General features: G+C 50.3%; 1 protein-coding gene across 1 annotated transcript in view; it reads right to left on the bottom strand.

Annotated features, from left to right (window-relative positions):
- Sptb (spectrin beta, erythrocytic) overlaps positions 1–21,740 on the bottom strand; it is a 129,274-nt gene that overhangs the window by 4,225 nt on the left and 103,309 nt on the right. The window contains exons 24-33 of the mRNA XM_076921958.1: positions 21,397–21,527; positions 20,079–20,283; positions 19,446–19,820; positions 17,929–18,173; positions 16,649–16,787; positions 16,157–16,241; positions 14,930–15,126; positions 14,638–14,687; positions 14,090–14,165; positions 3,036–3,295 (exon numbers count right to left, since the gene is read on the bottom strand). Of these exons, the coding sequence (XP_076778073.1) occupies positions 3,036–3,295; positions 14,090–14,165; positions 14,638–14,687; positions 14,930–15,126; positions 16,157–16,241; positions 16,649–16,787; positions 17,929–18,173; positions 19,446–19,820; positions 20,079–20,283; positions 21,397–21,527 (1,763 nt within the window). The remainder of the gene's footprint in view (positions 1–3,035; positions 3,296–14,089; positions 14,166–14,637; positions 14,688–14,929; positions 15,127–16,156; positions 16,242–16,648; positions 16,788–17,928; positions 18,174–19,445; positions 19,821–20,078; positions 20,284–21,396; positions 21,528–21,740) is intronic.

The raw sequence follows: 21,740 nt of genomic DNA, 5'->3' as shown, positions 1-21,740 counted from the left end.
CTTTGTTCTGTTCCCATTTTTCTACTCAGAGATAACTAAAACTAGATTGTACTGTATATTGTTCAGTCTCCCCCAAACCCCCACCACACACACTGGGAATTGAACCCAAGGTCCAGAACATCTATCACTGAGTCTATCACACTTACCACATGGCCAGCCCACCATATTTCATTTTATATTCAGGTTAATATTGAGCATAACATTATGCCATAGGTATTTCTTCATAACCTCAATATTATTTAAAAGTAATTTTGCATACTTTTATGCAAAATTTATGGTATCCTCTTATTAGTGGATCTTATAACAGTGAAAAAGTTATCTGTAATTTAATAGTAATATAATGTGTGTGTGTGTGTGTGTGTGTGTGTGTGTGTGCATTGACGCCTAAGAAAATATATTTACTGAGAATGTTCCTTATCACGATGGGCAATTGCTTTCCTTTTTGATGGTACTGGGGACAGAACCAGAGGCCACAGGCCTGCTAGGCAAGTACACTACTATTGAGCTATATCCCCATCCTCAGGCCTGAACATTCCTGTGCATAAATTTTTGCTAATAATTATAGGTTTTTTAGAATATTTTTTAAAAAATTATTTTTATTTTTTGAGACAAGATTTTACTCTGTAGCCCTGGCTGGCATGGAACTCACTATGTAGACCAGGCTGGCCTTGAACTCAGAAATCCGCCTGCCTCTGCCTCCCAAGTGCTGGGATTAAAGGCGTGCATCACCACCGCCCGGCTAGACCAGGCTTTCTTCAACCCACAAAGATACACTACCTTTGCCTTCAAGGCAAGTGCCATTCTGGTATATGTTTGTAGAGTATGGTGTGTGTTCATGAGTGTAGGTTCCCTTGGTGGCCAGAAGAGGGCATCAGAGCCCGGAGTGGAGTTACAGGTGTTGTGAGCCATCTGATATAAGTGCTATGATCTTGAGCTGCTCTCCTTTTTTGATGCTGGAGTTAGAACTCAGGGCCTTGAACATGCTAGACAAATGTTCTAGTTATGAGTTACATCCCAGCCACTGTTTATTTACTTATTTAAATTTTACAGTGCTGGGGGCTGAACCCAGGGTCCTTCACATGCTAGGCAAATGCTAGGATTCTGATCTGATCTTGGGATATGTTTCTCGAAGTAGAATTTCAAACTATTTCTTTATTCTTTGCATATTTGATGCATCAGAATTGAGCTAGGATGCGCACGCGCGCGCGCGCGCGCGTGTGTGTGTGTGTGTGTGTGTGTGTGTGTGTGTGTGTATGTGTGTGTGTGCATGTGTGTGCGTGTGCGTGTGTGTGTGTTTGTGAATTATATTTGGTATACTGTCTTACCTCCTTTTCTGTTGTTTTGTGTTTGTTTTTTGAGCCAGGGTTTCAAGTATTAGCCTAAACTTGTCTTGAAATTGGTATTAGAGGTATGTTTAACTCTGTCCTATCATTTAAGGGAGGAAAAAAGAGAAACAAACAGAAACCCCCAGACACTAGATTTCTGCAAGCCTAGGCTTGTTTCTGTGGTTGTGTTTGGAGAACACTGAGCTCCCCAGCTCATGGTGGCTTGTCCGGGTTCCTGAGCTCAGGGTGGCCTTGTCTGAGCCCCTGAGCACTCCGCAGCTCATCCTGAGCTCACAGCGGCCGGTCCTGAGCTCACAGGTCCAAGCTCCTATACTGGCAATGGGAGGCATGCCACTGCATTTTTACAGTAAGGAACACTCATCTTCTGCTCCTTCTCATCTTCCTCCATCTGTCTGTTCATTCATCTGTCTGTCCATCCATCTGTCTTTTGAAGGCAGGGGAGGAGCTAGGAGGGCTAGAGAAAAGTACCATCTGGCCAAAGAGAACTTGATTCAGATGAAGTGGTTGCAGAGCCCTTTTCACAGAGCCCAGGCTTCCTGACTGAGCTCAGGCTCCTTCCTGTGGTAAGGAAGTGGCTAAGAAGGTCCTTGGAGGACAGTCCTGCCCTGAACAAATGATTTAACCTCTGCGGTGCTATTTCCCTATCTGGAAATGTAAAGGTCAGTATCCCATTGCAGCTGTAAAGGATGCCAACTCCACAGGAGATGGCCAGTAAACAGCGAGTCTCTTCAGGACCACTGAATCTCCAAATGCTTGTCCCTTTTTGAAGTTTGAAATCGATATGTTGACTCCCCTAGGCCAGAAGCTCTAGAGGTGACACTGGCTTCCACCTCCCGGTGCTGGCCTTTTTTTTTTTTTTTTTTTTTTTTTTTTTTTTTTTTTTGTACTCCCTACCTGAGCCTACTTCTCTTCTGCCACAAGCCATTGGCCCAGTCCCTATGATGCTGCTAAAAGAAAAGCATCCCAGGGACCCCAGGCAGGGGCAGAATATGACTAGCTCAGTGCCATGAAAGAATGCCTGCCATCTTTGTGTCAGCACTGGACGGGACCTGCAGAAGCTGTCTAGGTCACTAATGTTCCCTAGTCATCTCCCATTTTACAGGAAGGAAAGTGAAGTCCAGATGGGTAAAAGTGGGGCTTGGTTAAGACCGTGTCAGCGCGAGGGCTTCCTGTTGCCCACCCTGTGATAACTGGGCAGTGCTCATCCTGAGCTTGCTGTTCACCAGGCCCAGAATCCATTCTGGAAAGGCCTGCTATCATTATCACTCACCCTCATCCCATTTTTCTATTTCTTTTTTGAGGGGGTGCATGTAGAGATAGGGTCTCACTATATAGCTCTGGCTGTCCTGGAACTATTAGACCAGAACTCAACCTCAAACTCACAGAGATGTGCCTGCCTCTGCTTCCTGAGTGCTGGAATTAAAGGTATGTGCCACCACACCCAACTCCATCCTCATTCTGTTTTACAAACGGGGAACATAACTTGAGGGGTTTGGGTAATGTTTGATGAAGTCGTAGTATTTGAACTCAGACCCAAAATCAAGATAGGCCTATTGTGCCAAGAAACACACGGGGATAGCCTAAGGCTCAGGACCACTCTCCCCAGCACACACCTCTGGCATCAAAGCTCTGCTGGTGGAGTGACCCCTGGAGCTGCTTGGCCTCCCCAGTGGCCCTTCCCCCACACACCTGTTAGACGCCTTCTTGTTGGGCCCCTCTAGGTCGTGCTTTCTGCCCAAGTAGCCCTCCATCTGCACAGTTTGCCCGAGGTCTCGCTGGGCTGGCAGAGTCGTGGGCTCATCACCCTCACTCAGGGGTGTGTCCAGGACCTTAAAGAGGGGCTCTGTGGCAGGCCTCTCATCCCCAACGGATTTCTCCTGCTCATCCTTGTGGTGTCCTGGCAGAGGTGGTGGTTGCAGGTCCTGAGGCCATGGTCCTCTTTCTTCCCCCTGCTCAGGGGCATAAGAGAGCAGCATGCCTTCATGAAGGTTCAGGCCAAGGATAGCTTTTCTTTGGCCCTTTCCACCTGAGCCTAGTTCCCTTTTGCCACAAGCTGCCGGGTCCACTCTGGCTCTCCTATACCTTTGGATGGATGCCTATTCATTTCCCTGGTTTCTGACTCCATTTTCCCTGACTTCGTGGGGTAACCCCATCTTCATCTTGATTAGCAAAAGAGAGTTGTTAGAGGGAGATGAAGGGGTCTGGTGATGAACACATCCGGAGTGACTTTCAGGGCTATGACCAAGATCTCTAAAGCCTGTTCCAGGGTCCAATCCTTCCTCCAAATATTTCCAACTTTGAGACACTATGGACCTCTGGAAATAATTTGTAGAAAGGGCCTGCAGCATGGACGCATTACAAGGTACCTGGATGAGGGTGTGGAGTACTCTTCTGTAACCTTCAAATTGTCACCAGAGCCACAAGTCTCCCTCACCTTAAACTAAACTATATCTTCGCCAAACACTTGGGAAACGATCCCCTCATCATATAAAACAAATGGAGTCTCTTCAGGTTCTGACAAGTCCTCTTCCTGTCACCTGGTAGGAACTTGTTAACTAGGGCAGAGATTCCGATGATATCACTGGTTGCTTGTCCTGTGGGAATGCTATGCTGTTTCCTTCCCTCTGTGTGGGCTCCCTGCAGAGCAAGCCGAGTGAGGTAAGCAGCTCCTGGCTGTAGGTATTAGGTGCTGATGAAAAGAGAAGGGGCACCCCATTTCCTAACTGGATATCTCACACAGGACCCCTCTGAGGCAAGAACAACAGGAAGGTGTTCTGACTAGGTACCAAGGAAGGCAGTATCACTTAGGTCATGGGGCTAGAGCACCATCCTTGTGGCTGCCTGCTGGTAGCCTCAGGATGAGGCGGGGTGGCGTCCCCAACAGGATGCTCAGAACACTGGGGAGGAACAGGGAGGAATTGGGAAAGGGCAGGCCCTGTTCTTTTCATTGGGAACTTAGCTGAGGGTATGAAGCTTTAAGATAAAACTGGGTACTTCCAACAGCTGCCATGACTGGGCTCTGCCTGAGGGGGTGCTGTGGAATGCACGCGGGGGGGGGGGGGGGGGGGGGGAGTTCAAAGGCAGTGGCCAGGAGACAAGAGAAGCTGTGTGTGTCCCCACAATATTGGTACTGCTCAATAAAGAAGCTCTTAAGTACTGAGGTCCCGGTAAGATTTCATTCAAAGAAAAGAAAGGCTGGCTGGAAGCATTTGGAAACCAGTGAGCAAACATTTCTATATTTAATGAGAAAAACGACGCTCAGAGGCTAATGTCTTTTGGGATGTTACATGGTCAGTGGGTATACAGAGGAATTAGGAGAACGTACTCCAGAATCGGACAGGTCTGCGTTTCATGCTATTCTCATTCTTTTGTTAGAATCCTTTGAGGGTTGTGGCCAGGCTACTATGCTGTATGTATGCTGAAGAATTTATATCTCAGTGTCTGTCAGGAGCAAGTGTTGTCCCCAAGGCTCCAAAGGCCCTGAAATGCCTGCATTGCTACTTTCTAGTGAGGAGAACGAGCAGATGTGGTTGGGACGGGACCTCAGACCTCAGTTTGGAGTCGTGTGGCCCTGGTGAAGTCTACCTTTTCTGCCTTGGATCAAAAGTTCTGGAGGCAATCACCAACACAAATGGAAAGCCTCTTCTCATGGCTTACCTCTCAGCTCCAGCCTCAAGTCTGGTGGGGCTTTCTTATCCTCCAAGAGAGGGAACTCTGTCCAGAGGGCAAAAGTGTGACCACAATGCCTCTCCCAGAGATAAGCCAGGAGGGTCCTGATGCCTGACAGAAGATGCCACACGGGTGCAGGGTGGGAAGCCACCAGCTGGTTACAACCTGCCTTCAGCTGCGCCTCTCTCAGCCTCTACCCTCCTTGCATTTGCTTCCTATGCTTTTAATTCTTTGAGAAAGTGGCCTTTAAAAATCAAGATACATTCAGCTAGGACTGACTTCTTGCTGCTGCATACTTGGCAGAAACCTAACCTAGGCTGGAGCCAGGGTGTTCTGAGCAGACTTGGCTGTGTTACAAGTTAGCTCTGAAACAAGGGGCTTTCCAGTAATCGCAAAGATTTCTTCTCTGGTCTTGGTGTTGGGGTGGATTTCAGTGCATCCTGCTTCCAACCCCACACAAAGGTCAAGACCTGAGAGGGAGGACCCAGAAATGAGGCTGCGGGTGGAGGGCTTTGGCTTTGGAAGCCCTCAGTTTCCTCCTGGACCGGGGAGACACACAGATCTCCTGGGAGGAAGGTGGATGCAGGAGAGGGTGGGGAGGCTCCCAGAGTTTGTCTTTTCTTCAGCTTCTAAGGAAGTCTGGCCAGCTTCTGGAGGAGTAGGGGATGGGAAAGGGAAGGAAACACCCCTTCCATAGCAACCCACCCCTTCCCCATAGAACTTTGCCCCTCTGTACCCTTTCTAACCCCCAAAGCCCAGGTGTTGGGGCAGACAGGCCTGGAATGAAGTCTCTGGACTTCCATCTTGGGAACAGGAGACAGTAAGACAGGAATGCTGGCTGTTACGATCCTAGTCCTGCCAAACCCATCTGTCTCCCGGCTCTCCTGAGCTGTTATGGCCAGTGCCTGTGTAGACAACTGTTGGGGGCCGACTTTTAGCAGAAAGCGGCTATCAGCTTTGCAGCCATCTTGAGCCATATACCCTGACGTGAGATTTAAATTACAATAGCCTACAACAGCTGAGAACACTCGGATAATCTTGGTTTAGATACCTTGAGATTAAAGGTGTGTGAGATTAAAGGTGTGTGACTTAATAGTATACTTAGAAGTATAGAGATCAGAGTTAGAGACAAGACCTAAGGGCATGATTAAAGGTGTAACTTAGAGGCATGGCTTAGAAGTGAGACATATAAAAGGCAGAGACAGAACAGATCAGAATTGAGACGATAGAAGACATTAGGGAGACACAGCAGAGAGAAGACATTAGGGAGACTATAGAAGACAGAACCAGACATTAGGGAGACAAGAGAGAGAGAGAGAGATTCATACACATCAGACATTAGGTAAAATCTGGCCTCACCCTCGCTCTTGCTGAAACCCGACCTGCAGACCGGAGCAGCAGCTTGGGCCGGGATACAGTGGCCGCCCAAATGTGGGTCGGCCCAGGCCTCAACATTTTGCCTGGGCTGCGACATTTATTTTGGCCGCCCCAACTTGGGGCTAGTGCGGTCCCCAACAGACAACATGACCATCTCAAATACTCTTTTTCCTAGAGTATGGGCTTCTCAAGATGCCTCAGTGACCCTTAATGGGAAATCTTGGTTGCTTGCTGGCAGGCAAGGTTCCACCTGCTACTTCCTCTGTTGTTCTCAGTAGGAAAAACCTAAGGATCCAGACAGGAACGGGGGACTGTGGTGAATGATGAGAACCCTTCGGGGCAGCTCAGAGTCAAGCCTGAAGCTCACAGCTGAAAATGAACATGAGACGGTGCCTTCGAAGTCACTTGCTAGGCCCAAGGTCAACAAATGTTCCTTTAGTGGAAGGTCCTGGTAATTCATGTTAGAAGTTTTATAAAGATCTTACAACTTTGTGAGGACTCTGAGGAAGACTTTACCTAGACTTAGTGGGCAGAAACAAAGCAGAAAAGGAGTTCTGATCCACAGAGCAAAGTCACAAGACAGTAGCGAAGTGAGAAGGAGCTGTCTCTTAGCTTAAGGTCAGTACTGCACACACTGTGCCTGAAGCATGGACCTGGGCAGAGGTCTTCAGTATTCAGATGAGATTAGGATTGTCCCCTCAGGTCTTTTACTAGCAGCTGATGTCTCCAGGAGGAGGAGGACAGAGGTAGAATTGGCAATGAAGGCCTTATTAGGAAAGCAGGTCCCACCAGAGAAGGTTGGAAGTAGCAGGGACAGACAGAGTCTCCGCAAAGGGAGCCAAGAAGACAAGTCTTAGACTTTTGGAGACTGTGAAGAGGTCTTGAGGAACCACTGAATCAGCCTGTCCTACCAGAGATTAGAAAACTGGGTTCCAGAAAGTCCAGGGACAATCTGGAATCACATAGTAGGTTAGCAGAGTCAGGGCAAGAGTCCACAGAGTTATTTCTCTACCCCAAGAAGGTCTTGCAAATTTGAAAGGGAGGCAACACAAGACCTTGAGGGCAGGCCTGGGCGTGCTGGTAGTCAGGGAACCAAAGGAGCCAAGTGGCTGACCAAAGACCCAGCCATTCCCTGGGCTGCCTGGGCTTAGCTCAGAACCTGCCATGAATGCATTTGAGGCCTTCAGTATTGCTGAATGAGTTACTGCCTCTTTCTAGGCTAGATGCACCATAGAGTTCCCAGCAAACAGCTAGTGGAACGATGACCCATCCAAAATGGAACCAGAGATCATGTTGGTGGATGCCTGGGACAGGACTATTCTTGCCTGGTGGTGGTGGTACACACCTCTAATCCCAGCACTCAGGCAGAGGCAGACTGATCTGTGTGAGTTCGAGGCCAATCTGGTCTACAGAATGAGCCCAGGACAGCCAGGGCTACACACAGAAACCCTGTCTTAAAAAAAAGAAAGAAAAAAAGGCCAATCTTGCCCAGGTCCCAAGGGTAAATAAATTAGGGAAGGGACAGGAAGAGGTGGCATGTCCCTTGTTCTCCTGGAAGCATGCAGCGAACTTGGTGTGTGTGTGTGTGTGTGTGTGTGTGTGTGTGTGTAGATCCACTGCACTGTCAGGCAGAGGAATCTCTGGTAGAAGTGTTAGAAGTAGCCTCAGGTCAGGGCTCAGAGTTGCTTCTTAACCAGACAGGTTCTGCATAGACACTGGATTGAGGAGGTGGCCAGAGCCCCTGATGACTTCTGTGCACTCAGTCAGCAGGCTTTGACCATCAGGAACACTCCGGTTCTGCCCCATTGAGGGTGTCCATCACAGGATATCACCCAAGGAGCCGGGGAAAGCCTGGAGGAGAACGTGGAGCTACCTGGAAGAAATTCTGGGGGTCAGGCTGGGAGGTGGTGAAAATGTCTAGATCCTAAGAAGGGGCAAGTGGGCAGGGTGGGCCTGCAATACGAGGAGGCATTGCCTGCAGTAGAGGCTGGTTTCCTGATTTGTTAAACAGACAAAAAGAGGTGTCTGATGGGAAAATGTGTATACCAGTTTCTGGGCACGATGTCTGAGAAGGGAATTGGCTGCTGAATAAGCTTGGCTTTTAAGCACACAGCCTTGTTGAGGTCAGGAAACTGGGTTGGTGGGTGGGAATCTTCCTCACAGATACTGAGCGGTGGGTTAACGTTCATCTGGGGATTAATTTAAAGATGCATTTCCAGGATCAGCCAGCAGGTGGTGTGAAGGACTACACACAGACTATTGATTCCACAGGCCAAATATCCTGGCTCAGGACCACAGGGTCTTCCGAAAGATGCTCAGTGAATTAAGATGTACCCGTAAGCAAAGAACCCTGCTGAGAGAGTTTTCCCTCTACTGTTAATGTTGGTGAGAGCCAGGGGCACGTCTGGACCTCAGAACAGATGACTCCATGTCATAAGGTAAGTTCTGGGACATGAGCCGAGAGCACACATAGATGGAGTATCAAGGATGGAGGCCTTCAGGCTGGTTGGTGTCTACAACCTTGGTAATGTTAGAGTCTATATGGGAGAAGGTTCTTCTAAAAGATGAAGGGTTGGGATAAGGATGACAGGACCTAAATGACCATGTTCTAAGTGCCAAGTTCTCTACACACATTCTGTCTTGCAAGCCTCACAGCCTCTGGTTTACAGATCAGGGGGACAGGAAACCTGCCCACAACCATATATCTAACAGTGGAAGGTGGAAGATAGGTCTGCCTAGCTCCAAACACAATGCTTTTTCTATTCAGCCCTGGTGTGTTTATGTGTGTATAATACCATGACTCCTGAAGAAAGTATCACCTGATGGGGTTCCCAGTCTAAATGAGATGCGCCCAGCTTACATACGGCATGTGGCCAATTTGTTAAGGTGGTGCCATCACATCCAGACACTGGAAGGAGCTGGAAATGGGATTTGTACCACAAAAGACACACTGCTGGATGTTTTACGCAACCAAAAAGTACTAGGTGAGAGCAGGGTGAGCAGAGCCAGCCACTCTAGCAGTTCAGGATGTTATTCTCCCCAGTGTCTGATGTCTTGGCTCCTGGGCTCTTAAGAAGGGTTGTCTAGACAGTTTGTAAAGGCTGCTTGAAGACAGCTGTTTGCAAGAGAAGAAAAAGAATCGGTTTGCTGAGTTGAAAAGCAGCCAAAGACATGAAAACATGGAGACTTAGAGTAGACAGTTACCCCAAAGGAGAAAGGAGGGGCTGTGCTGAACCAGAAGTATAGGGGTGGGAAGGAAAGGCAAACTGTGGCAAATGGCAGGTCAGGAGATGGTGAGGGGCTCCCAGAAGTGGGGTTTGGAAGCAGAGATGTCCAATCCTACACCCAAAGGGCCAGTTGTCATCTGAAATGTCTACTGGGGAGCTTGGGAGAGATGGAGGGAATACAGTTCAGGCCACTGGACAAAACAAAAGGAAGTGGGAAATTGGTCTACAGGCTTCTCTTGGACACAGGAGGAGACCTGGTCCACTGCTACCAGAGGAGAGCAAGGTGTCTTCAGGAGTGGTTTTCAAATGCACATGACCTGTGTGCTGACTTTAGAGGAGTTAGCGACTGCCGAGTTTCTTAGTGACCTAGATCTTGGCACTGTCAAGTAGGCAGTTTCCTACCCACTTCTGAGGTGCTTCCAAATAGGACCTGAGTCTCAACCTGAGTCCATCAGTATCAGGGGACAGGGATGAAAGAACACACAGCTTGACACAAGGAACTTGGGGGAGATTTTGCAGCAGAAGAAGCAGGCATTAGCATCTGACATAGCAAAGAGAGAACTGGCCACACCCTGCTGTGGGTAATGTCCAGAAAGAGAGCAGGTTTCTCCAGGGAGCCAGGGCACAGTGCCAGACTGCAGGCAGACACACCCTTGACCCGCTGACTCAGGCATCCTGGGGAGACAGAAACACGCCCAAGTTTGGGGCAAAGCTGACATTTGTTCCAGGCGGAGGAGACTGCCCTTTTGGAACAAAGAGGATTTGCATTTGAGGCAAAATGTCTGAAAAAGCTGCTGTTTGGGGGTGGGGAGGGGCAAGGACTGGGAAAGCTGTTCAGGCAAGAAGAAACACAGCTGCTGTCCCACACCCACAGCATCCACCAACGTCAGAGCCTCGCTGCTGGCTGCTGAGTAAACCTCTGGACAGCTGGGAGGCTTGCTGCTGGGGCAACCATGGCTGGAGCTATAAACGCCTTGCCACAAAAGTGGCCATGGACCCTGATCTCAGTGCCTCTATAAGTTCCTGGGGTGCTGCCCCTCGCTCACAAGGGCTGGCTATTCCCCCAAAGCTTCTGAGACAACGGAAGGCAAAGAACAGCAAGATCCAGATCACCCCATCAGTCCTCTCTTGGCCTGTCTCAAGGGAAGTTGGCTATGTGGCCCATTCATGGAAGGTCACACTTGTGAACTACCCTTGGGTAAGATTCTTCCCTGCTGAAGGCAGACCATAAATACCACCCACTCTGACACTGTCTGGATTGGCCTTGATCCCCAGGGTCCCCCTGCACTGCACACTGTGCCTAGCCTGGGGACCCAGAGGCAGGAAGGGTATGCTGGTTCCAAACTGAGACTGTTTCTTGTTACAGCCCCGGACAGCATCTGTGTCTTTAAGGGGTGTCACTCCTGTCATCCCAACATCCCGCAGGGACAGTGAAACAGCAGTGTGTAAGAGGAGGTCTTGAGCCTGGGGAAACTCGCACACTCTTTAACACCATGAGAGATCCCTCTCCTCCCTCCTAGGAGAAAACATCTTTCCACAAACATAACACTGGGAAGTCTGAGGAGCAATCCCCGGAAGATGAACATTCAGGAGAAGCCCCGGCCCTTTCCCAGGGGAAGGGAAGGCACATAAGGCAGAAAGGGTGCCTGGCCAGAACGTCCTCCTGCATTACACTCTGGCTGAAGGCATAAGGAAACTCTCAGGCCCCTTAGGGCTCCACTTCTGGCACTACACAGGTTTGAACCTCAGCCCTTTCCTCAAATAGGGACAAGGGCAGATGCCCTAGGCTGTGACCTCTCCTTCCGCATCCTGGCTTCACAGTATTTGCTGGGGTCTCAGAGTTAGGAGCAGATGGAAGGAAAATAGGAAAGTCGTCTCCTCAGCCTCTCCCTTGAAAGGCTACATTGCTGACTCATGGGACTGTGGACTTTCTGTAACCCTACAAAAGACCTTTATAAAGGCAAGAGGCTTGGGGAGGGGGAGGGTTCCAAACCCACACATGTTAAATGGAACCAAAGACCAGACCCCAGACATTCTGACTTCATTCCAAGTCTTGCTTCTTGTGATACCTTGTGTCTCTGGCTTGGCCTCACACTTACCTGTGGGAAGGGACTGAGTTTTACCGGAATGCACTCTAACATGCAGAGGCGAGGGGCAGTAGTGGCATTGCACAGTGATGGTTTGGCAGCTCAGTCATTGCATGTACACACATGGGAAGGGGAGGCTGGATCGAGGCCCACAGGGTACTGCCTGTGGGATGCACTATCCAGGCGGGGCAAGGGTGCTCGGTCCACTCCCATTCGTAACTCCAGCAGGAAGCGACATGCATTAGTAAGGGCTTTCACACGAAGCAATGTGGCATGTATCTATACTACAGGACCCGACACCAGACTGCACAGATAGGACCAGCAGGAGAGCCATGGCACCCCAGGCCAATTCATGAGAAGGCGCAGCAGACAACTGAACCTTCCTGTGATGGGCCAGAGGTTGTTAAGGGCAGTAAAACGGGGCTGCAGTGAGCTTGGGAGGACCTCTCCGAAACGAGGTTGGGCTTTCTGTCTGCATGGGCTCCATCCTTTCTCATATCAGAGGTGATGTGGAGTTACATCCTCCTCCCTGCATCTTTAAGGCTTGGGAAGAAGCTGTAGCAGGAAGAAGGCTGTCTCCAGGAGGCCCTGGGCCTGGTGTTCATTGATTAGACATCTGGTTGCTTTCTGGTACATACATGGGCTGCTTTTCCAATCTGGTGAGTGGCTGGTTCCTCAGCAAGGATCTCCCATAAGGGCTCACTCCTCCCCCAGAGAAACACTCAGATTTAAGCAAATTTTATTCCTCCCAACCCAGTGATATTCAAGTGTCAGATGGAGGTGGCTCAGGTGCACATGTAGTTACATTTGCACAAACGTACACGTACACAACAGACAATGGTGTCAAGATGCTCAGGTGGACATGAAGCCCGCACACCAGGGGGACACCACGGCATGCAGACACACAGGGATGCAGGGTAGAAGCGCGGGTGGAGGCAGGAGGCAGGAGGCAGGGACAGCTCCAGCCCTGTTCACAGTCCATAGCCCCTGGAGTTCTCTCTCCCTCTGGTGGAAGTGGGGTGAGGGATGGGGCCAGGGGAGTTGGTGTTGGGGAAAAGGGAGCTCGAAGACCGTTTACTACAGACGCAATGGGAAGGGAACGGCAGCAGGATCTTCAGAGATAGGTCTTCCAGCAGAGCCCAACAGTGCCCTCTGCTGAGCATGATGGGTCGGTGCAGCTCAGAAAACAGCATCAAAGATACTGAGAAGTGTGCATGTATGTGTGCACACCTGTGTGCATGCGTGCAGGCGTGTGTGTGTGTGTGTGTGTGTGTGTGTGTGTGTGTGTGTGGTGTGTGTGTGTGTACAGGGATTCTGCACATGGTGGTATGTACATCTTTCTTGGGGTAGCTGATGTAGCAGAAATTCCCACCAAGGATGCTAATCTTTCTAAATCCCTACTCAGGTTACTCCACACTCACCTGGGCTCTGAGAGAGGGAGTCCATGAAGTTATCTGCTGCTTCCAAGACTCAAAGCCACATGCCACAGGGATCCATGCAGTGGTGCAAACCACATGCAGATTGCTTTCTTCTTAACCAGCTATTTCCCATAGCAATTCCCCAATCTGAGTCACAGCTGTCCAGGCTCTCTGAACAGACAGACTCTCAGGGCCCAAAAGAACCTGCTCCATGTACGGTCCTATGGCTGTACATCCCAGGCATCTGGAAGCCATTTTTCTTTAGACCTGAGATAAGGTTCACTGTTCTATAAATTGGGGGCTTCCTCACAGTACTCAAAGCTCTGGGGATCTCCTTCACACTTGCAGGACTCAAGTCTAATCCTGCCTTAGAACCATCTCCATAGTCAAACTCTATGACCTACAGACATACAGGGACAGGCTCTGTTTGAAAAGAGGAAATCTGCTAGATGGGTGGGTATCTATCTACCCCTTGCTGCATGAGATGTCTGTGAGTGGCTTGGGCAGAGTGAGGCAGTCTGTTGGTTTGTGTATGTGTGTGTACATGTATGTGCCAGCATGTATGGTAGAGGGCACTGTGCTAAGGACGGTGTTTGAAGAAAAATGGGGAGAGAGACCATGTACCCAATGGAATCGACTCTGAGTAAAGTGTTTCCCCTGTGCTGATGGTGATGTATTTATCCCATAAAATTTATTAGACTAGAGAAAACCAAACTTGTAGAATCATGTCGGTGGGCTGGCTTCTGGGTTGGAAGGAGAGGAATTATTTAAGAATTAAAATCTAAGTATAAAAGTAGACGAATCTGAAGGAGGCTCCTAGAGGAGCATGTGGGCAGGATGAGGGTGGGGACCAGGAAGCACACCCTGTCCTCGCCTTCCTTCTGCCCTGGCTGAGCCTAGAAGGGGTGAGCAGGCTCTGGCAGCAGCGACTCCCAGGAACTAGACAAGCGGGACATGAAACTGACCGGGGATGTTCTCTCGGTGGCCGCATGGTGGACCTGGGGCGCCTCGCCAGCTGTCTCGCCTTCCTCCTCTTGAGGCCTAAAGAAGACACAATCTCTCTTTAGCGACAGGTGCCTCTCTGCAAGGCCTGGCTTTCCCTGGCTTTCCACCTACTGGGAGCACAGAGCATGCGCAGGACATAATCCTCGGCTCGGCAAGGAGAGGAGCTGCCCTACGGCTTCATGGGAAAAGTGAAAGTGGACACGTCAGAAATGGATGAACTCCATACGAGACAGCCTAAGGGCAGTGTCCAGGAGTTCCTAATGGAAAGGTTGGCTTAGCAACAGGCACTGTTAGCTAACCCTTCCTTCCTGTATTGGGCTTCAGGCTTCTGTGCCTGGTGCAGCAGAGCTCTGAACATTCTGGGTTGTGCTGACAGGGCACCCGGAGGAGGTCAAAGGCTTTTGTTCACATGACAGCTGTTGATTATCGGCTTCCTCTGGCTCCGCCCCAGCCACCCCTTTACAACAGGCTTGGCTCCTTGTACACGGAGCACAGGGCTGACACTCACCCAGGTTCCTCTGTGGGTCTTTCTGGAGTCTGGCGTTCCTTAAGCTCAAGCTGGAGAGGAAAAAGTCAGGAGTCAGAGCAGCCACACAGGGGAGCTAATTCTCAGATGACCCTGCACTGTAACACACCCCAACGTCTGCAGCCCGAGCCACACAGCTTGTCTTTGGTGTTTATACATCAGTACTCTCCGGCACCTGTCCACCCTCTCACCAGCCTGAGTATAGGACACGAGAGTCAGTACCACACCATCCCAATAGCCTCGGCTCCCAGTCCCCCAGACGGCCTCAGCTCACCGTGGTGGGCTTCTCCAGGGCGGCAAAGCGCTCTGCCCAGCTGGCAGTGGACTTCTCAAAAGCCTCGTGCCTCTTGATGAGTTTTTCCACGCTGTCCACTGTATGTCCGAAGTCCCGGCTGGCCAGGTAGGGCTCCTGGGCAATCAACCATGCCTCGGCCACAGAAGCATCCCTGGAGAACTGGCACACCTCCAGCACTGTCACGAGAACAAGCCACAAACCCACCCACAAGGCCCAAGGGTCAGTTAGAGTCCAGGTATCTCTCAACTCTATGGTTACCTTGTTCAGCTGTGTGTTTCTGCCTAAAGCCACTTCATCCCCACACTAGAGACCCACCCCATCTCTACCAATGGTTCCATAGCTACACAAAATTTTACATGCATAACCCACCCATCTCGACCAAAGGTTATGTAAATAAAATCTTACATGTATACAAATTTACTTACATATATGTCGAATTTTATAAATGTATATTATCTTATTTATTTTTGTCGGGCTGGGTATCAAACCCAGGCCTTTGTTCATACTAGGTAAATATTCTATCACTGAACTTCATTACTCTCACTTAGCCTTTGAGACAGCCTCGGTGGTCAGCCCAGGCTAGCCACCTCAGACTCTCAGTGCTCTCTCCTCCACTTCCTAAGTGCTAAGATTAATGGTATGTGACACCATGGAGAGCCACAGTCATACTTTTAAAGCAGCCATTGGAACCAACTCCATTGTGGCTTATATTGCCTTGCTTTCAGGAGCAATCCCCTGCCTCAAATTCTTTCTTTTATCTATCTCACACAGTCACAGACAAACAAGCATGGGGACCAACTAGTCCTGGCTTTATCTTTGCTCGCAGCTTACCTTAGAGGTAAGATTTTCTTCCCCTCACCTCAGCCTCCAGCTGCTGGAGGACAGCGTTCCAGACCTCCACAGAACAACCTGAAGGCCAAATACTCAGGAGAAACTAGAGCGTCCCTGACCTCTCCCAAGCCACAGCTCTGCAGGGGAACCAAATGGCACAGGAAGGGTGGGAGAGGATGAGGAGGGTGGGCAGGGGTAAGAGGGTGGAGCACTTATCTGCACAGACCTGCCTGTCTCTCCTCAGGCCAGTGGCCCAGAGCTTTGTCATTGAGTACTGCCAGGGAGTTTCTTCCAGACATGACGTGGTGCCTTGTACCTCTAGTAGGGGACTGCTAGACCCTGCCCTCAGGTTCTCCAACCCTGAGCTATACTTACGCATGTGGAGCCTGTCAGAGCGGGCCTCCCACTTGTCATTCATCTCCTGCCTCCTGGACATCACTTGCTGCAATTTCTCCCGGATCTGTGGAGAGGAAATGGAAGAAGTCCAGGCTTCCGTGATACCCCCTTCAGTCTGAGGCAGTCACAGACAGCTGCAAAGAGCAAGCTGGGTGACACGGTCCTGAATTCAAGTTCTTGACTCTGCAACGTGCCAATGTGTAGCCTTGGATACGTCACTTCATGCTTCTGAGGTACCTTTATGTGTCCCACCTGAGAAGCAGAGTCAACAACTCCAAAGGACAGACACATGTGGGTACTGGGCAGGCATGTGCCTGCTCTCCTTTAGGGAGCTCCCATCTCCTTAAGGCAGGGGATGGGCTTGAGATGGCTCTGATTTCTGTAGGTACCTCAGCTCCTTGGATGCATCTTCCCCGTTCACTGAAGCTGCTTGGCCAGCAAGCATGGGCACAGTGACATGGATAGACTCACCTCGTCTGAGGCCTGATGTTGCCTCTGTAGCAGGGACTCCCCAAGTTCTAGGCAGGTGCTAAAGTTCTTGGCTCTGGTATTGATCTCTGCCTTGATGCCCTGATGATACTTCAAGAGCAATTCCACAGAAGAGACATCCCTGGGGACAGGCGGACCAGGGCAGAGAGGCAGTTTGAGAGACAACATTGGGCCACTCAGACCTGACTTGAGGAGTCTTGTCTATACTTTCTTCTCTCTGGCTAGCCAGGAATTCCTCTGTGTCCCAGCCCCAGCAGTAACACTAACATGTTAGCGTCTTCACTGGTCAGTGGCTCAACAAGGAGAACAGGGAATATTATTTGACAATAAAAAGATGGATGAATCCAGGAAAAGAAGCCAGTCACAGGAGACAACATACTATGCAATGCTATTTATACAAAACAGAGACTAGGTTGACAGAGAGACAGGAAGTACAAAAGCATCTGCCCAGGGGCCAGAGGCAGAGAGCACAGTGAGCATTGTGCATGGTTGCATGGTAATGGTGGTTTGTTTCTTTTTTTTTTTTTTTTTTTTTGTTTTGTTTTTGTTTTTGCTTTTGTTTTTTTCTGAGATCAGGTTTCTTTGTGCAGCCCTGGCTCTCCTGGAACTTGCCCTGTAGACCAGGCTGACCTTGAACTAACGGAGATCTGCCTGCATCTGCTTCTTGAATTCTGGGATTGAAGGACCTGTGCCACCACAGCCAGGCGAGGACTTAACTTTGGGTGTGTGTATGTGTGATGATGAAATATACTAACTTAGACTGTGACAGAGTGGTTGAATCATTGGAAATACATGAATACCACAGATGCTACACCTTAGAAAGGACTAGGAGAGGCAGAGACAGGTCACCAACACTTCCTGAGGTAGAGGTCCAGCCCTGCTGGATTTCAACTGCCATGAGCCTGACCTTGCCTCTTATGGACAGTCAACTTTATAGTGAGTTTTAGGGGAGTGACCTTGACATCTCAGTGCTGGAGAAGAATGGTCTCAAGCCTATCCAGATATATGACTCAGGTACTTTTACTGATAATAGTGGAGATGGTCCCCCTGGAGATTTAACATGACTGATATCTTCATCCTATTACTTTCAAACAGTCAGTTCTCCCAGTAGAAGATGAACCTCTCTGTTTCCACCTGAACCCAGATCAGGCCTCTGGTATCCCTCAGGAATTTCCACGCACCGGGAAGTCTGGGATCACTCCTTCTGGAGGAGCCTCGACTCTCCTAGAATGTACGAGATCATCCCTGAGGACGCCCCTCACCTGGGTCTCTCCTGGGTCTCGATCTGCCGGATGATGCTCTCCATCCAGGAGAGGAGGTCACGCACCATGCTGAAGAAGCGGAACTTGTCTGCTGTGTCCACCAGCTGAGCTCGGCGCCCAGCGCATGCATCGAGCAGTGCCTGCCAGGCTGCCGACACCTCCTGCTCCTTGCTCTGGATAGCATCTGCCTTCTCCCCAGCATACGCTGTCTGCAGTCGGGTGGCCACATCCTGGAACTGCTGTACCTGTGATGAGGGAAACCATATCTCAGGTGCAAGGCTGGAAGGCTGTCTGTCTCCTCTGCAACGCACTACTGCAAGGCAGGACCCTACAGGACAGGTTCCCTGCTCTAGTAACTCTGCCTGCCCAGAGCACGTGCTGGGCTCTGGCCCAGGGTTTGAGGGTGAAAGGGTCTCAATTCCCTTTGGCCTCCTCAGGAGTGCAGTAATGAGAGAAACCACTGTCCCAAGCACAGTCCTAGAAATTTAATTAACTCTCTTCGTCTTTATTGCAATCTATCGAAGGGGTGTTATTATATCCCAGTTTCTGTGATGGGGGAGCCAAGGCACAGGAATGCTAAGTGGGTGGCCTCAGGTTCCTCCCACTAACCAAGGAGACAACTGTTGGCTGGAACAACATACCCAGGTCCCTGGTTCTTATTCACCCTGCATGCTGCCTCTTCAAGGATAGACCTACCCCAAATCCTTTGACAGGGGCCAACTCAGGGACAATGACCCCTCACTCCTGATACCCCAATGGAGCTCTACCTGTCTCAGTAGCTGACACTCCAGGTAGGACAGTTACACACCAGGCACCACCTTCAGCTGGAGAACAAATCCCTAGGATGAACTAAGGGATCCAATCCACCTAGTGTTCTATCCCTGAGTCCTGTGGAGCTGGCTCAAGGCTGTTCTGCCAGCCTGACTCTCCCAACTCCACGGGAAGCCAAGGGAGCCTCTGGCAGCGGGTGTCCCTCTCAGATCCTGCCTATTACATCAAACCCTGAGGAATCCAGAGAATCTGCAGAGGTCCCTCAGGGTATGCTCCAGTCATCAGAGAGGGGATTTAAGTAGGTTTTAGGGACTCTAGAACCCCGGGAAAGGCAGACTTGTCTGGTAGCTAACTAAGCCTGAGGGGTCTAGAGCCAGGCCACTAGGGCCTGGGTTCTGGCTCCACCCCACTCTCCCCCCACTCTATACTGCACTGTCCTCATCTGCAAACACAATGTGAGTGCCTACTTAGAGATGCCTGTGAAGATCCAGCCACCACGCACATCCCTTAAAATAATACCCAGTACTAAAAAAGCACTGTGTGTTAGCGGAGAGGCTGTACACCAGCCAGGAAGCTGTAGCTTGAAGAACTACTTCTGAAGCTAACAAGTGTCTGAGAGCTGCTGTGCTCTGTCCTGAGCTGTTGGCTGTCGAAGGAAGAAAACTCTGATGTTCACTCTAGAGGTTCCCCCATACAAGCCAGGTGGGGGCCCTAACACCAACAGACAGGAAGTGGGCGGATGGTACCTGCACACCCAGGAGGTGGAGCTCCCGCTCAAAGGCAGTGTGGACCCGGTGGAAGGACTCAGCTGTGCTGGCGTCCAGCCCCACATCCTCCGGCAGCTCTCTGTGCTTCTCATCTATGAGGCCCAGGATCTCGGTGCCTGTGTAGAAATAGCGGTGCAGGTCGTAGGAGGCAGCCAGCAGCTGCATGCGAGTGTCAATGAGCTCCAGCAGATCTGCCCACATGTCATTGAGCCCATCCTTCCACTCGGCAATGGTGGCAGCCTCGCTGTGGCCTGCATCGATGAGCCGCTCAATGATGGTATTCACGTTGTCGACGCGCTCCTGCCCAATAGCCCCCGTCTCTCGGGCAAAGTCTCGGAACTTGTCACGGAGCATCTGGATACCGGGGTAGATAGAACGTGGTTAGCTAGGGACAGGCGGGGGCCACTTTGCCTGATTGTCACTGTGGCCACCTGGAACTAGCTGTCACACTTTCTCCAGGGTAGACTGCCTTTCAGCTGTTCTCCACTTGTGTGACTGCATCTCTGTGCAATTTCTTCCAACTGTCAGGGGAGTGAGACAGGCCTGGAGTGATGGCTGCCTGTGTCTACTGACTTAGAGGAAGACACAGAAAGTAAAAGCGTGGGTACTCACAGTCACATGGTCAAAGTCCTGCCCCATTTCTTGGGAGGAGGCCACCATCTCTTTTTCTGTGATCCACTGCTCTAGGTCGTCAGCCTCTCTCTTCAGCTGGAACAGGTGGTACATGTTCTCTAGTTTCCGCCTTCGTGCCTCAGCCATGTCCTTCAGCCCTGCATACTGCTTGTCCACTTGGCCCTGCAGTCTGATGATCTGCTCCCTGGGACCCAGATCAGGGAATGCCTTAAGGAAGGTGATCAAGACCCAGAGCGAGGCCTGGGGGCAGCTCTGGGGTAGAATTCTTGCCTAGCATGTGTGAGGTCATAGGAGCCATCCTCAGTTCAATGAGTCAAACCAAAAACAAAATAGAAGAACCCAGAGTAGCTGGCCCCAGAAATTACAGGTGTTTTTTTTCCCAGGAAAAGAATTGGGGAGAAAAGGAATGCCTGCTCCTCTCAAGCTGTAATGCCTCTGGGAACAGCAGGACAGTGTTGGAGTTCTCTCCAGACATGGTGCCTCTCACTGTGCCTCTCTGGGGAGGTCACAGATTCAAGCACAAAAGGTGAATCTTCTTCACTGTCCTCAGCAGGAAGCAATCAGTGCAGCTTCAGCAGGACTGACCCCAATGAGCTCTCCAGAAAAGAACAGAACCAGAGACTCAATTCTTGGGGCTCCCTGGGAGATGTGTAGGGTGGCTGCCAAGGAGACACAGTGTGTGTTGGGGAGGGTGTGAGGGGGCGGTTAATGGTGGCTGAGGACAGAGCCATGGGTGTAGCAGCCTCTGAAGTCTGCCCGGTATCTACCTGACTCCTACCTAAGGATTTGCTTTTTTGCTTTTTTTGAAGTTTTTTTTTTTTTTTAACCATAAATAAATAAATAAAAAATAAATACAACAAGGTGGTGGTGGTGCATGCCTTTAATCCTAGCATTCAGGAGGCAGAGGCAGGCAGATTTCTGTGAGTTCGACGACAGTCTAGTCTATAGAGAGAGTTACAGGACAGCCAGGGCTACATGGAGAAACCCGGTCTCAAAAAACAGTCTCAAAAAAAACCAAAACTAAAACCAGATTTGGCCTTCAGGATCTCTTAGTACAGACTAACTCTTCAAAGGACAGCAGTTCTCAGCTCACCAGGGCATTTTGACTCTGACCTTTAAACAAGCACAGTCTCGGTGGCCTATCTTGTAGGACTTCTTGACAAAATGGGATAGAGAATAGCCAGTAGTCCAGAAACCTCTAGTTCTGGGGAAACCGGTCCCATTTCTCCCTCTTTGGACCTGAAGGATTCTGACACCCACAACCAGCCATGCCAGCGCAGGCAGGCGGCACACATACCCCTCAGGGTGGCCTGCAGAGAGCAGGCTCTGGGCGCGGCCGGCCAGCTGTTTGATGTTCCTTCCATATTCCTCCACGGTGCGCTGCTGCCGCAGGTGCCGCTTGAGCATCACAATGGCGCCCTCTTCATCCTGCGAGACAGCAGGGGGTGAGCACCAGAGCCCTACCCCACCATACTCCTGGCTTTGGAAAGCTATGGTTAAGCTCTGGGGAGCCAGGCTGAGAGGGAAAGCCGCATGCCTTCCCTTCTTGTTCCTGCCTCCTAGAAGAGCTATCCCCAGCCCCTCTCCTTAGTCTTACTTTGTTTCTGCCCTTCATTTTTAACCCAACTTCAAAGAGTCTAA

This window comes from Arvicanthis niloticus, chromosome 23 (genome assembly GCF_011762505.2).
Source record: "Arvicanthis niloticus isolate mArvNil1 chromosome 23, mArvNil1.pat.X, whole genome shotgun sequence".
NCBI lineage: Eukaryota > Metazoa > Chordata > Mammalia > Rodentia > Muridae > Arvicanthis > Arvicanthis niloticus.
The sequence above is the reverse complement of the archived record's forward strand: the minus strand, read 5'-3'. Positions and strand labels throughout refer to the sequence as shown.